We start from the raw sequence: 15,327 nt of genomic DNA, 5'->3' as shown, positions 1-15,327 counted from the left end.
GGTGCTGCTGATGTCACGCTCGGTCCCAAAGTCCCGCTCCAAATCCCCGGTCTAGTGGGGGATGCGGAGGCACGAGGTCCCAGGCAGGTGCCCCTCGGGAGCAGGACCAGAGGTGCCAGGGAGCTGGACCCGGGCCCAGCCCCGAAGGTGCTGGGGCTGGCAGGGGACCCGGGCCGGCCGCTCAGCTGGGAGGATGCCGGCGGGCGCGGGGGAGCGTGCGCGGCCACGTGACAGCCGCTATAAGAGCGCTCCGGGCGGACGCTCAGCTCCTGCCGCGCCTCCTCGCTGGCCGCGCTCCCGCCCGGCGCCCGGCTTCTCCCAGCCACCAACCTGCGGCTGCGGCGGCCGCCCGCCCCTACCCGGCAGCACCATGACAGGTAACGCGCCTCGCCGCCCACCGACCCCGGACCTCCGACTCCCAGTCCCGCGCCGTCTCCCCGCCCCTCAGCGTCGGGGGAGTTGCCGGCAGGACTAGGACCGCCGCAAAGTTGCAGGCTGGCTGCAGCCGGGCGTGCCGCTTCCTGCGTCAGCCGCTGCCCGGCCGCCCCTGGCGCTGGAGCTGCCGCCTGGAGCCTGGGGCGCCGTCATGGGGGGCAGCCTGACGGGGCCTGGGCCCTCTGCCGAAGCCCCCGCTCCTGCTTCCGTCTCCGTGCCCTTCCTCTTGCTCTCGCCGTGAAGGGCGGACGGGCGGAGCAGCTGCGGCGGGGCTGGGTGGGGGTGGGGAGCCGGCTCCTGGGGGCGCCAGTCCCGAGCCCCGGAGCGCGGCGCGATCGTGGGCGGCCGCCCCCGCCTCCCACAAGCAGGAACACGTAGAAGGGCCGGCCGCGAGACGGGGACTCCTGCGGCCCCGGCCCGGCACCTCCGCAGCCCGCCCCGGCGCTGGCCGCCACGCTGAGACTATTTTTAGGCCTTTGGGGCTGGGTTGCGGAAAGCCACAGCCAGGGGAGTGCCCTGGGGGAGCGGGCCCCGTGCGGTGGGCGTGCGCCGGCCCACTTGTTGCAGGGGTCGAATCTGCCCCGAGAAAAAGAAGCTCCAAGATAACCGGTCCTTCCAATCTTGACGAGGCTAATCGCGTGGTTGTTACAGCAATTGAACTGCTAAAAGATTGCAGATGTACCCAGAGTTCGGTTATATTCTACCCAACTGTCATTGGTCTTTTCTGTTCATTTGTAATGTTTGCTGGGTGTTCCAGCTTATGTTTTTAAGCATTTGTCCTGTACTTCGTTTTGGATATCATACATATCCTTCTTTAAATCCTGTTTACCTTATTAAACTCTTATCCAGGTTCCCCTGGAATCAGGACTGCCTTTCAGTTAAAACATTAGTCATTATCCCACCTCCGTCCCCTCCGCCCCTCCATATTAAATACTCTTGGACCGACTGCCTGAAATGTTGCCATCTTACGATGGTTTTAAGGAACAAGTAAAGGCAGACATTGATGGGGATGTCAAGTGACAGGTGTCATTGTTCTGAACTTTCCTACAATGTGACTAGGCAGGAAGCCCATGGCCCTTGAGGTGTTGGGGGACACCAGTTTTCTACAATTTAATAGCCTGTTTGGGAAGAGAGGCCAACAGGGTATGAAGATGCCCTCTGGTTAGAGGCTGGCTCATGTGCTGGCCCCTTTGATAACCTACAGCTTTCTCCCACTTCTCCATGGAATTTGCTCTGCCTCTAGCCTCCACATTGGAAAATGGGCAAGGGAGAATGAGAAAGCGCATGACTTCATGACAAAATGTCCCAACTCCTTGGTTGGACAGAGTGTCCCAGGTGACCCCTGCCAAATGTATCCTATACATTTGGATGCCTACCAACTTGCCAAAATCCCCTTAGAGATAGAGTGTGCCCCAGAATCCTCCCAGGGAAGAACTGGAGAAATCCTAAAGGCTGGGTGGTGGTCTTGGGAGGGAGGGGCTTGTTCAGTAGGAAGAATAATCTGTGTATTTGCCTTCCCTTCTGGCAACTGAGTGATTATTAAGTGTGTGTGTTGGGGGAGGGGGTCCCAGGGTGCAGGGTAAGGGTGCTGCTTGCTTCTCCAAGGAGAAGGAAGCAGGTTTATTTGTGATTACGAAGTGGTCCCTAAATCCAATTAACAGTAATTGGCCACTGTTCAGATAGAAGCACCAAGGAGGGAAGGCCTGTGGAGGTGATTTTTGAGCAGAGACTCAAAGTGACTGTTAAGATGTGGTGGGTGATGTGGGAGCCTTTGCTCCAGGTTGAGGAAATAGTCTGTAAAGCCCGAGGCTCGGCAGAAGCCTAAGCATCAGAATGAAGAATATGGCCTCTGCTTTCAGGTGCTCTCAGTTGAGGTCATTAGTTGGATTTGTGCTTGGCTGAAAATACTTGTAGGAGAAACAGAAAATGTACTTCTTGATTTCTTCATTACCACCTGTTAATTGCCTGAGGTTCACCTGGTGTTAAGCTACCATTTAGTCTGAGAATTGTGCATGTTCGAACTCTAAATTGGATTTAATTTTTAGAACTTACTCGGCCTGTGCTTCTGCCAAAGAATGGTCTTGAGTTAGTCTTAAAGTGGTCATTTAAGTTCTTCCCCCACTCCCAAAGAGGCTGCTCCTTCATTAACAAAGGAAATTGATCTCAGAGGAGCTAAGTTTTCCCAAGTTAGTGGTTGAAAAGACTCCTGGGGTAGTTTTCTCCGGGTAGGATATTATAATGAGTGTGGATTTTTTTTTCTCTTTGTATTAAGATCAGGCCTTTGTGACACTGACCACAAACGATGCCTATGCCAAAGGAGCCTTGGTCTTGGGCTCCTCTCTGAAACAGCACAGGACAACCAGGAAGCTGGTCGTGCTTGCCACACCGCAGGTCTCGGACTCCATGAGGTGAGGACCTCCCTGCCTAGCTGTTGGTGGGGCTCCCACATCCTTACCCCACTTCTGGTGTCAGTGGGTATTGAGGTCATTCCCATTCCAGGGGTTCAGCCGTAGGTGGAGAAGGATCAGAGTTGCTGAGTGAAGGATTCCTGGATCTGAAACCTCTTCCTAGCTCTTGGGAGATATTCCAGCTGATCTTCCTTCTGGAAGGTGCTATTCTGACCCATGCTTTAACTGATTCCAGCTGGGAGAAGGCCTCTCCAGTAAGCAAGTTTTCTAGGATGACCTGAGTGAAAGTTTTAGTCCAGGCATTCCTTTTATGTGGTCACACTTCACTTACATTCCTTTCCCCAAATGTAGCAGGGCTACTTTGTTTCCTGTTCCCAACTAGGGAAACCTCTCGGTGACTGAAAGTAAGGAGCATTTTTCTCCATTGTCAGTTAACATTTGTAACCTAAAGACCTTCATTTACCATTTAATAGACTAGAATATTTACCAAAGGGCTCTCTGAACTAAGGATTATGCTAAGTGAGCCTCCTGGGGGTGGGGATTGGGGGACACACACTGCTTGTGATTGGGTTAGTTCACTTTGATTTGTTGGTATTAAATTTTGAAGTATTTGAATGAACTGCCTAGATCCTAATACTACAAAAATATCTGGGCACACTTACAGCTCTGTATGGTGTTTAGTTTTTCTATTTGTCTTAGAAATTGAAGATGCACTTTTTGCAACTTCTTACAAGATGTGTAAGCACATGCCAGGGATCTCTGAAAAGGCATTACACACACACACACACACACACACACACACACACACACACCACTTATGTATATATAAATAATCTCAATACTAACCTTGTTTCTAAAGGGTAATTTAGGAAAATGCCAAAAAGACTGTTTCCTAATGTGTATGTCCTAATTTGCAGTCTATTTAGTGAGGATGTGTGTAAGAAGACAGATGGAGTCTTAGATCCCCCTTTGCTGTGGAAAATAGCTCTAGTGACCATTTATTTTGAAAAAGATCAAGTTTACTATGTGAATTAGAACATATTTTTCTACAGCTTGGGGACAGATAATACAACACCAGTTTTGTTCTGCATGTTTCATATTGTTATAAACCTTGAATGATCTTTTTATCATATGTGTTCCCTTGTGCTGAGCCTAGTGTTTTATGGAAGTATACCCCCACTTAACCCACCTCAAGATTGCTTTCTAAAATAAATCTTGAGTTAATTTTGGGGACGGAGGAGTGTTGTACATCACAAACCACAGTGAGTCTCTCACCATGCCAGAAGTGCTAAGCATATAAGTGTGGGTTATATTCAGTGCTAAAACTTGGCAACTGAATAACTGAGTCCTTTAACTTCTTTTGGGACACATAGTTCTGTCATCTGCTTTAGCGAAAATGGGTAGTTGTAGGCTTCACTGCAGGTATTCTGTGCATTTAGCATCATTTGTAAAAACATGCAGTAGCCAGCAAGCATCCATTCTAATGAAGTATCATTGTTAAATACATAGGCTGTTGTAAAGATGTGCTCTTTCCAAATGGGAGTCCCATTTTGACAGGCTGTTGCTACAATTTGCCTGGCATTCAGTGGTGTAATAAAAATTAGGAAACCTCTGTAATAAAGTTTAAGACCAGTGTTTCAGCCTCACCAAAGCAATTTTTATTAGTGATGTTAACTACATATGCAAATTAATACAGTTGGGCCTGAAGTAAATTAAGACCTATTTAAGATAGTATATCAAAGTAACAGATGGCTTTAGTAATTGACGGATAGACTAATAAGGCTGTAATAATGGATTACTTGTTACTTGTCTGAAAAGACACTAAGCGCGCTGTTTTCTGGATTTTATCTTGACAGAAAAGTTTTAGAGACCATCTTCGATGAAGTCCTCACAGTAGATGTCTTAGACAGTGGCGATTCTGCTCATCTAACCTTAATGAGGAGGCCTGAATTGGGTGTCACGTTAACTAAACTCCACTGCTGGTCACTTACACAGTATTCAAAATGTGTGTTCATGGATGCAGATACTCTGGTGAGTGTAAGTCTGATGACTGAAAAGATGTATATAGTAACTGAGACCAGTTAGGCATTTGAGGAACGCTCTTAAGACTCGACTGTAAAGTTCAGATAAAGCCACTCATTAAAAGCTTCAGGTGATGAAGGAGAGTTGGCCCAGGCTGCCTTACAGCTGTCATCCGAATGGTTAAGATCAGCAGCAGATTGCATCTTTTGTGTTGGATAACTTAGGGAGAACTTAAGAGTATGCTGGGGCAGAACATCTCTGTAATGTTTCCTCTCCCATCTCCCTTTGAATTAGGTCCTAGCAAATATTGATGATCTTTTTGAGAGAGAAGAGTTGTCGGCGGCACCAGACCCAGGGTGGCCTGACTGCTTCAATTCTGGAGTCTTTGTTTATCAGCCCTCAGTTGAAACCTACAATCAGCTGTTGCACCTTGCTTCCGAGCAGGGCAGTTTCGATGGTATGTGTCTGTTATCTTTATATTTGAGCTGTTAGTAACTTCTAGGGGCTGCTCTTCTCTGGGATCTAACTGCTTTGATTTCTTATGCCTGGAAGACAGCAACGCATGAGATGTAGTAAACACTGTCATTTGTTTTTGTTGGAAATACTGTTGTGTGTTCGCATACATGCCTCTTTCTTCTATTAAGTACATGGGATTAACCTAAACGAGGAGAGGCAGTTTTACACACCTGCTTTTAACTGGCTTTCTTGCATCTAAGAGTATGATAAATGAACCATGGTTATTTAAGAATTCAAAAGACTATTTTTAAAAGCTTTAACAACTATCTTGAAACCCGGGTAAGCTTACTTGGAAGAGCTAACAGGAGGACCAAGCATTGTCTCTGTGGAAATTGGAGGAATAAGCCTGATAATTTGGCTCTCATTCTCTTGGGAAACATTACAAAAATAGAAGATAGAAACTTTACATGATTAATCTTTGTCTCCAAGTTCTCATTCTCTGTAAGGCTGCACGTCAGAGTGGTGTTTGCAAGGCCAAAGAACCTAACATTGGCAAGGTCAGCATCTGTTTTCCATAATGTATAAGTGTATCTGTAGTTACACCTATATATAGAAAGGTCCTGACTATTTGTGGATTTAAGGCCCCATATCCTTTTGAGAAATCTAATCGAATGAATTAGATCTGTTTCCATTTCAGGCCAGTCTCTGAAATAATCTGGTTTTTTGTTTTTGTTTTTAACAACAACAAACCATCCCAAGACAAAAGCAGGTCTAACAGTAATGTTGATGGATCTTTTGAATAAAGAGGAAAGCCAGTTGTATCAAAGATGAAGGGTATGCTCCAAGAAGGAGCCTTCTCAGCAGTGACTTACTGTCAGATACTTGACATCATGGCACAGAGCCCTGAGCCCTGAAGCAGAGCCTTGGCTCCAGGGGATTCTTTCTCCCCTGTCTCCTCTCCAAGAGCAGATCTGAGATTTGCAGGAAGTATATCTTTTGAAACTAGGGGAAACCGCTTTCTTCATTTGACCTTGGGTTTTGCCCTCAATATAGATAGGAAGGTTCATTTCCATTAACTAGTTATAGAGTTAAAAGTCAAAATCTCCAGTTTGCTTGTTTTAAACTAAAAGATTAAAAGTTTGTCAGATTGCTGAAGTTAAAACATAAAGGTATACAAAGAACTGAACTTGGGTTGCTATTTGTTGTTGCTACTCACAGAAAATGGTCACTTGATTTGGGATATGCAGCTTTTGAAATGTCATTGAAAATAAGAAAGTGTAAGTCTCGATCTTGAGTCATGATTTGGCTAGTTTATGCTCTATACCAGGAGCTCTCCACGTGGGTTTGCTTTGGCTTCCCAAGGGACATTTGGAAACGTCTGGAGACCTGTTGGGTTGTAACAGCTGGGAAGAAGGGTGCTTCTGGCATCTAGCAGGTAGAGGCTAGGGCTGCTGCTCAGCATCCTACAACACACAGGGCAGACTCATGACAAAGCATTATCAGACCCCAAATGTCAGTAGTGCCAAGGCTGAGAAACTTTGTGCTAGGCCAAGACACTGCATGCTCTAGAACCACGAGCAGGAATATGTAAACTGTAATGAATGGCAGCATCTGAAAAGTGCAGTCTTCTGTTAAGCACCCTAAGTAAAAAATAACATGTTGAACGTTCACTGTGGTCAGGGCCAAATGCAACTTCTTTTCTGATGGACTTTTTTTAGCTCCATATAAGAAATGAAAAGTGTATTAGTATTTGAGTTCAAAACATACGTTTCCCTATTTGTGCTGCTATTACTAAAACCTTTGCCATAAAAGGAAGAAGGTGACCGTACTTTCAGAGGAAGTCCACTGTTAACCTTCCTGGCAAAATATAGCTTTCTTCACCTCCTCTGCTCAGATTTGAAGTAGGGAAATATGCCAGAAAATTAGTGTAAATTCTCTGCTCCAGTAAACACACTGCATTCTCAAGTAGATGGAGCAGCCTGAAATCCCAATGATTGTAATAGCGTAAAGAGAATCCATTCAATTTCTAATCCAGAAGAGTGCTACTAGATTTTGTTGAGAGTTAAGAATTTGGGTACCAAACCTGGTACCTGTACCAGGTTACAGTTTTAGCATATAAAACTAATTGATTAACTGGTAGAAACCAATCTGGATCATCTACCTTGTTTGAGATACAGGAGGTACTAGAGGAGTTGATGAATTCTTTGTTAAGTAGCCAGAATGTGTGAAAAGTGCTCAACTAGAAAGCACTGTCTGCTTTTTCAGCCAGAATCTGAGACCACTGAGAGATTCCCTGTGTGCCTGGTAGCATATTTTAGTCTTCAGCAAGGTTTCCAGGAGCTGGTCTTTCTCTAAGGTGTTCCATTTCCTGGCTTGTTGGTGGCGAAGGATAGAGTTTTCTCTGTTAATAGAAATGCTTAACCAAAGGAGTTGAAAATTCAGTTATGCAGATGGAAACTGACAGTTATTCTCAATATGTTGTTTAAATTCAACAGAAGACTAGCAGCTCTTAAATGAAAGGTAGTTTTCATGTTGTGTGATAAGCTTTACTTCCCAAAGAAAGCTCACAACATACTGGGGAAGCCTGTTCCACTCTGGAGAAGTTTACTGTCCTATTGAATTAATACCTGTACGACATAAAGACTTACTAGACTTACACGTAACATTTCTTTGTGAGCTACATCTCTTTCTCATGACAGTGGTAACCTTGCTTTGCTTCAGATTTTCAGTGCTTTGCCCTATTTTGTTTAGATGTTCTGTCCTAAGCACTGAGATAGGAACATTTTCAGATGTTTCCTTTCACATTGTCTAATCTCCCTAAGTATTCACCATCCACCTTCATCCCCTATTTTTACTCCACAGGGGGCTTAGGACCCAGCATCTTTAGACTGGTATTAAAGAAAACCCATTTGTAGGTGATTGTATCTTAGTCTGAATATCTTGCAAGTCCTGCTTAATCTCTTGCATACATTCAGCAAAAACTATGGGGCCTGGTGTCCGCTGACAAGCCACACAGGCTGCTGATGGCTGAGTGTTGGCAGCTGCTTTCCCAGCCCTTCTAATGCAGAGGAATGTGACTGTCATACTTCTAATCACCAGCCCTCTAATTACTACCTCCCCCGCCCCTGCCCCAGGGCCTCTGGCCAAGAGAATAACCCTAAAATGGCAATCACGCTAGACACTTTGACTTTTCTTTCCAAATATAAATAGAGTATTAGAATTTATGAGTGACTTGCACACCTCGTTCATGACTGATGTCTGATTTTCCGTAATGAAGCGTCTAAGTTCTATACCATTTGTATTTGCAGACTGTCTTGGCACTTACGTCATAGCTGACGTTACATGTTTCCTGAAAGTTGAACAATGGCTGTTGTGAAATATATATGCACTAACATTTTCGAGAGCGTGATATGATCAGGTTAATTCAGGAATGAGAGGAAGAGAGCGATTATATTAGATACTAAGTGACAGTTTTGTCTCTACATACTCAAGTGCGATGAAGATGATGCACTTGGCTCTTGAAACCAATCTGAATGCAAGTTGAGGCTTATTTTCTTTTCTGTTACTCTGAAGCCTCCTAAATTAAGGGTACTTGTACAGTTGAAGAGTTTAGTGCTTGATAATTACTGTCTGTTAAATTTTATCTGTATGTGTTTCAAAAACCTAAGTCAAAAAGAGGAATTCATATTTTCCAACTTGGAATGTTCTTTTGAAAAAAATTTGGAGATTATGTTACTGTAACTTAAACACCCAAAACTTGTTATTGGAGTAATGAGATTTTGGTCTATGGTTGAATTTTCAGAAAGAATGGGAGACAATAAATTGGAAGTAGAATATTAGCTATGACTTTAAGTAAAATCCAAGATCTTCTGTGAGATCCTTATACCTACATGTTCCATATCCTGAGTGGTCATTGAGACCCTTAAACTAGAAGACCTTTTTTCTCTGCTTAGAGATACAGTAAACCAAGAGAGTATGAAAAGTTGTTAAAATAACTTATAACAAAAGATTTGGTGTTAAATTCTTATAAATTGTAAAATTGACCTCCTTTTAATCTTTGAAGTTACCTAGGCTTCAGATTGGACCTGCCCAAAAAAGGAATCAAGGTGAGAGGTATTTCCAGATAGCACTTGTCTTGTTCAACCCAAATGAGCTCAGAAATTCAAGTGTGCCTCATTTGGTTTGCTGACTTGATGGGCTCTACCTTGACAGCTGCCTGGAGGCTTGCACCAGCTGCCCAAACACTAGGCTGCTTGTGGCCCTTAGGGTATTTCATCAATTGCTTTGAAAATTACTCCGTTCTCTTGCATTTATATCATTTAATTGATCGAGTAATAAGTGTCTTGAATAAGTGAAAAAAGCAAAAGTCATGACATGTAATATCAAGACAAATGAGCGCCCATGTTTTTTTCTCAAGAGCTATTTTTATCTCGTACCCATGAGTATTTCTTTTAAGTTAGCCATCTGTTTGTCTCTAGCCTTGTAACCAGCAGATCATAAACCCCGTGAGAAACTGACGAGGAGGAAAGGACTAATGGTCCATGTTAGTATGTACAGGCTCTTCTGGTCGTACTCCTTTTTTTTTTACTTACTTCTCAACAGTCCTGTGAGGGTACTCATTCACCCACTCACTCATTAATGTATTCATTTAACAGGTAATTATTGAGGGCCTGCTGTATGACTAGTACTAGAAACCTCCTATAATGATTCAGGACAGCAGCTTGCCCAGTGTTCCTTAGCTGCTGGCAGAGCCAGGTCTGAACCAGACAGTGTTCCTTGACTCTGGAGCTGGGGTGTGTGTGTGTGCACGTGTGTGTGTGTACGTGCGCTTCCTTCTCTCTCCACTAGTCCATACTGCAGCATTCACAAAAATGTACCCTGGTGATGATACAGGATGGAGGAGAATGTCTATTACACAGCCCTTATTACAGATTAATTACTTAAAATTCCTTTCTCTGCGTGGTGCACAGCTGATACATTCTGCATTGTACAGATAAAGAAATGGAAGCTCAAGTCTACCACAAGTAGACTACAGTTACGGCTTACTAGTCTGTAGTCTACAGCTTACTGCTCTTTAGTGAACCACAGTATCTAGAAGTACTTTGTCTTTTTAAATCAGCTGCACAGTTGATGGTCTTGCATTGGTTTGTGAGTCTGGAAGAATTCTTGGAAGTGTTACTCGCTACATGTCTTTAGTCCATTCAGCATTTACATAATTTACTAATCTGGGAAAAATGCTGAATTTAATGGACAGCAGTAGACTGGTAAATAATTGACTTCTATCCTTGCCTCTATAAAGCTTATAGGAGACCTTACAGGAATTTAACAACTAATTACATAACTCACATAATCATGTAATAGTGATTCTGATAAATTCAGAATGCTAAGCAAATCTACACTAGGAGGACCTGCCTTAAATTGAGAAAGTAAAATTTAAGCTAAGAATAAACGCTTCCTTGCATTTTTACATTATTTTTTAACATCTTGATTAAGAATCTTTCTTTAAAAGAAGTAAAAAAAAAAAAAAAAAAGCTATAATGAAGTGGTAAAAATCAATTTTTCTTGACTTACATGGGTTGAGGCCAGTGAGATGCAGTGATAAACCCAAATTTCAAGTGCCTAGATTTCCATGAACTACCTGGGGTTAATCCTCTCATCTTTAGTAAACCTCATGGAAATATCCCCAAGATCTGGGCCATTCATAAGCTATAATCCTTGGCATGCTTGTGGTAGGCAGAAATATTAGTATATTGTAGAAGTCAGTATTAACAAGTGAGTCACATTTTCATTTCAGCACTTGCCTATATTTCTTATAATATTAAGTATATTTTACTTTATTTGCTTAGTATCTGCTCCTGTGCTCCTTTATTAGATTGAGAACCATTTGAGAGCTGAAACTTCTCTTACTAAGCATCCTATCCATAATGCCTATACCTAATTTATATAACTTAAGACATTTTCTATAGAAATGACACTGAGCATTGCATTCTCTGGTAAGAGTTTAAAAAAAACGGGGAGTCATTCCCTGGGGTACCTGGGTGGCTCAGTCGGTTGAGCGTCCAACTTTGGCTCAAGTCATGATCTCAAAGTTCATGAGTTTGAGCCCCACATCTGGCTCTCTGCTGTCAGTGTGGAGCCAACTTCGGATCCTCTTTGCCCCTTTCTGTACCTACCCCACTCGTGCTCACTCTGTTCCTCTCAAAGATAAATGAGGGGCACCTGGGTGACTCAGTCAGTTGAGTGCCCGACTTCAGCTCAGGTCATGATCTCATGGTTCATGGGTTCGAGCCCCTCATCAGGCTCTGTGCTGACAGCTCGGAGCCTGGAGCCTGTTTCAGATTCTGTGTCTCCCCCTCTCTCTGCCCCTCCTCCACTCATGCTCTCTTTCTCTCTCTCTGTAAAAATAAACGTAAAAAAAAATTTTAAATTAAAAATGTTAGTTTTTTTTAAAGAGTCATTCTCTGAAAGATTCTAAACCAGTGCTTCATGTATTCTAATATGCAAAGAAGTCACCTAGGAACTGAAATGTGGATTCTGATTCTGTAGGTCTGGGTTGGGGCTTAACATTCTGCATTTATCAAGCTCTCAGATGATGCTCCTGGTGCAGAGACCTGGACCGCTTTGAGGAGGATGATTCTAGGGGCAACCTTCCTGTGGCTGAGCTACTAGCCTTCTGTTTAAACCAGAATTGACCCACCCTCCCTATTACCCACAGTAGGCAAGACAACTGCCAACAAACTATGGAAGAGCACAAAAACAAATGCACAAATTTGAAAGACAGCACTCCACTCTATTTCTGTCTTATAAAATACTAGCCTGAGTTACTGATAAATGCTGTGATGTGTCTATGGTTACCAGGTTCATGACCCTGGTCAAAAGACCTGGAAAATACCAAGTGGTTATAAGGTTATTACTATACTGGGGTAGCCAGGTGGAAGGATGATGTAGAATCTGATCTTTGCTTTTGTTTGCAAAACAGGTGCCATGTGTCCCTTGTTCCTTTTCCTTTCTAGCTCTCACCTGTGTTGCCACGCCCTGGCCTGGTGGATCACAGCTGTTAATCATGTTTGTCGGTTCATAGATGATTGAGATTAAAAGTATCTTAACCTGTCAGAATAAATAATGTTGCCTCGGGAAGTCTGACTAAAATGTACTGGACTAAAACGTCCTGGGGGTTTTGTAGTGAAAATTTAGCCATCTTCCTCGCATCTCCCGTATGTTTTGCAGCACAGATGTGCTTAGATTTGCATTCTGCTTTGAGTTGTGCTCTTAGGGACTTCTAAAAAGAAGCTATTGATAACATTAAACATAGATTTTTCTGATGAAGTTAAAACATTTATTTGCCTGACCTTGAAATATGGAATTGGGCATTTGGAAAAAGAGGTTTGGAATGCTAAACTTAAAAATCATATGAGAAGCTACAGCCTTCCAGGCAGAGTTCAATTCTGTTTTTAATCCACAATTTTTGGCTAGAAGTTGACCCTGTGTAGTCACAGAATGAAGTTGGTGGCCGTGGAAGTTTCAAGGTCCTTGCTGCATGTTTAAAGATTTGATGATTGGAATGGGTTCCACTGACTCACAAGTTGTCTCTGCCTGTTTCATCTCTCTCGTTGCCTGTCCCCCACAGGGCATCTCTGCCCTGCTGTGGCACATGGCTGAGGGACTGATGATGTTTGTAGGGTACCTGAGGGTAAACAGAAACAGCCTTTTGTGGCCAGAGGCAGCCGGCCAGGGGCTCTGAGGGATCAACAGCTCTGATTCCTCTTTACCAGGATCATCCTGTCCGATTGGGAAGTTCTGCTTTACAACTACTATTTTGACCTTCATGGAATTAGATTTCTTCATTGTGCTGCGTGTACTCAGTAGTCCTTTTCAGTAGAATTGCTTAATTTCAAAAAGGTCTCATAATGTGGCGCTAAGAAAAACTAGTAGAAAATATATAGCATGATCCCCAATTTTACAAACTTCAGAAACAAGTGAAACTACATATGTTGTGTGGGGATACATACATATGTGGTAAAACCAAGGATATCAAGATAATTAGAAACAAAACTCAGGGGCACCTGGGTGGCTTAGTCAGTTGAGTGTCCAACTTCGGCTCAGGTCATGATCTCCCGGTTCATGAGTTCAAGTCCCTCATTGGGCTCTGTGCTGACAGCTCAGAGCCTGGAGCCTGCTTCAGATTCTGTTGTCTTCCTCTCTCTGCTCCTCCCCCACTCACACTGTCTCTCTGTCAAAAATAAGTAATAAAATAAACATTTAAAAAATCTGAAAAAAAAAACCTCATGATTAATAGTTACTTCTGGGGGAGGGGTAGTGGGATTGGATTAGGGAGCACACACAGAATTTAAACAGCATTGGTAATGTACAAGTTTTTAAATTGAGCATACAATTTTGTGCTTTATAAACTATACATATAATTTTCTCTTGATAGCTTCATACTTCATAATGAAAATAAGTGAACAGGTAAAGAATATTTAGAAAGAAAAAGGTTTAGCACAATTCTCATTCTTGCCCTTCATATACTATTTTAAAGTTATAAAATTACAAAAGTAATAAAACTATACTAAGTAAAAGTCATGGGGAGAGCATATCTGTAATACCAATCACCTTATATACTATTACTGTTTATTTTTTCCAATACGAGTGTTTATAGTGTTAGTTATAATGATGTGTGTCACTGTAAATCATTATATTGCATGGTGGACTGATCATCTTTATAGCCGTTAGTTTTAATGGCTGAATAATATTCCCATGAATGGTTAGTATCCTAATGTACTAACCATTCTGCTATAATGGGATATTCAGGTTCTTTCAACTTTTCTGCTATTAAAGAACATCAAGTATATTCATTACATTAAGTAACTTACATGTGTGTAAGGCATTCTGCTAAGTGCTAGAATTATAGTACTAAGCAAAAGGAGCCATAGTCCTTGTGGATTTAGAGTCTGATGACTAACAGTTCTTGATTGTATTTTGCATTTTAAGCACATTAATCCTTAGACTTTCAAAAAAGCTTATTTTGAGAGAATTGTAGATACACATGCAGTTGTAAGAACAATACAGAAGGGCCCCATGTACCCTTCACCCAGTTTCCCCAATGGTAACATCTTACGTAATTCCACACACAAGAAATTGACATTGATGGGATCCATCAATTTTCACATTTCACCAGTTTTACATGTTTGTGTGTGTGTGTTTTCTATGCAATGTTATGTGTGTAGTTTGGTGTGACCACCAACACAGTTGAAGTAGAGCAGTTCCTTCACGGGGATCCTTCATTCTCCCGCTTTATGGTCATGGCCATTTCCCTTCATCTCCCTGCCCCTTAACTGCCGGTACCCACAAGTTCTGTCTTTATAATTTTGTAATGTAAAGAATGTTCTATAAATGGCACAATGTAGTATGTAACTTTGCAGGACTGGATTTTTTTCATACAACATAATTCTCTTGAGATCCATCCAAGTTGCTGTGGGTTTCCGTACTTTTTTCCTTTATATTGTTGAGTAATGTTCCATTGTATGGAGGTATCACATTCATACACCTGTCGAAGGACATTTGGACTGTTTCCACTTTTGTGCTGTTATAAATAAAACTGCTGTAAACATTTCCTCAACCTTTATTTTTGATTATTATATGTAAAGTAAATTAATAAACCTTTAGGTCTCTGTACCTCAACCACCACTGTCTATGCCCACAGTTGGGGTGTCTCTTTGTAGAATCCCAAGTAAGCCTCTGATGAATGGGTTTAATATTTTGTGTCTCAACATGTTAAATGTTGATATGTCAATGCAGCTAAACTCTGCTCTTGTTCACGTAACCAGTGAAGCACATCCTGATGCCATCTTTGTTGTCCTTTAGAACTTATGAGGGTAAAATCTTGATTTTCTGTTGAGCTGTTTGTCCCTTGAGGAGTGGGGAGCTATCAGAGCCTCCTAATACAAAGAAGTTATTCCATAGACATTTGTACAACAAATACCTTTGGTCCATAGAGTTGATTGAGGGT

The 15,327-nt window shown here is 42.5% G+C and overlaps 1 protein-coding gene across 2 annotated transcripts in view; it reads left to right on the top strand.

Moving 5' to 3' along the window:
• The first annotated feature begins 254 nt into the window (after window positions 1-254).
• Window positions 255-15,327, top strand: part of GYG1 (glycogenin 1) — a 34,705-nt gene continuing 19,632 nt past the window's right edge. Inside the window, exons 1-4 of one of the 2 annotated variants that reach the window (XM_042998730.1) lie at window positions 255-377; window positions 2,708-2,843; window positions 4,700-4,874; window positions 5,160-5,322. In XM_042998730.1, the coding sequence (XP_042854664.1) occupies window positions 371-377; window positions 2,708-2,843; window positions 4,700-4,874; window positions 5,160-5,322 (481 nt within the window). In that variant the 5' untranslated portion in view covers window positions 255-370. The remainder of the gene's footprint in view (window positions 378-2,707; window positions 2,844-4,699; window positions 4,875-5,159; window positions 5,323-15,327) is intronic. The other variant, XM_042998731.1, reaches the window with a different exon arrangement.

This window comes from Panthera tigris, chromosome C2 (genome assembly GCF_018350195.1).
Source record: "Panthera tigris isolate Pti1 chromosome C2, P.tigris_Pti1_mat1.1, whole genome shotgun sequence".
Lineage (NCBI taxonomy): Eukaryota > Metazoa > Chordata > Mammalia > Carnivora > Felidae > Panthera > Panthera tigris.
This window is presented reverse-complemented; position numbering and strand designations above follow the sequence as displayed.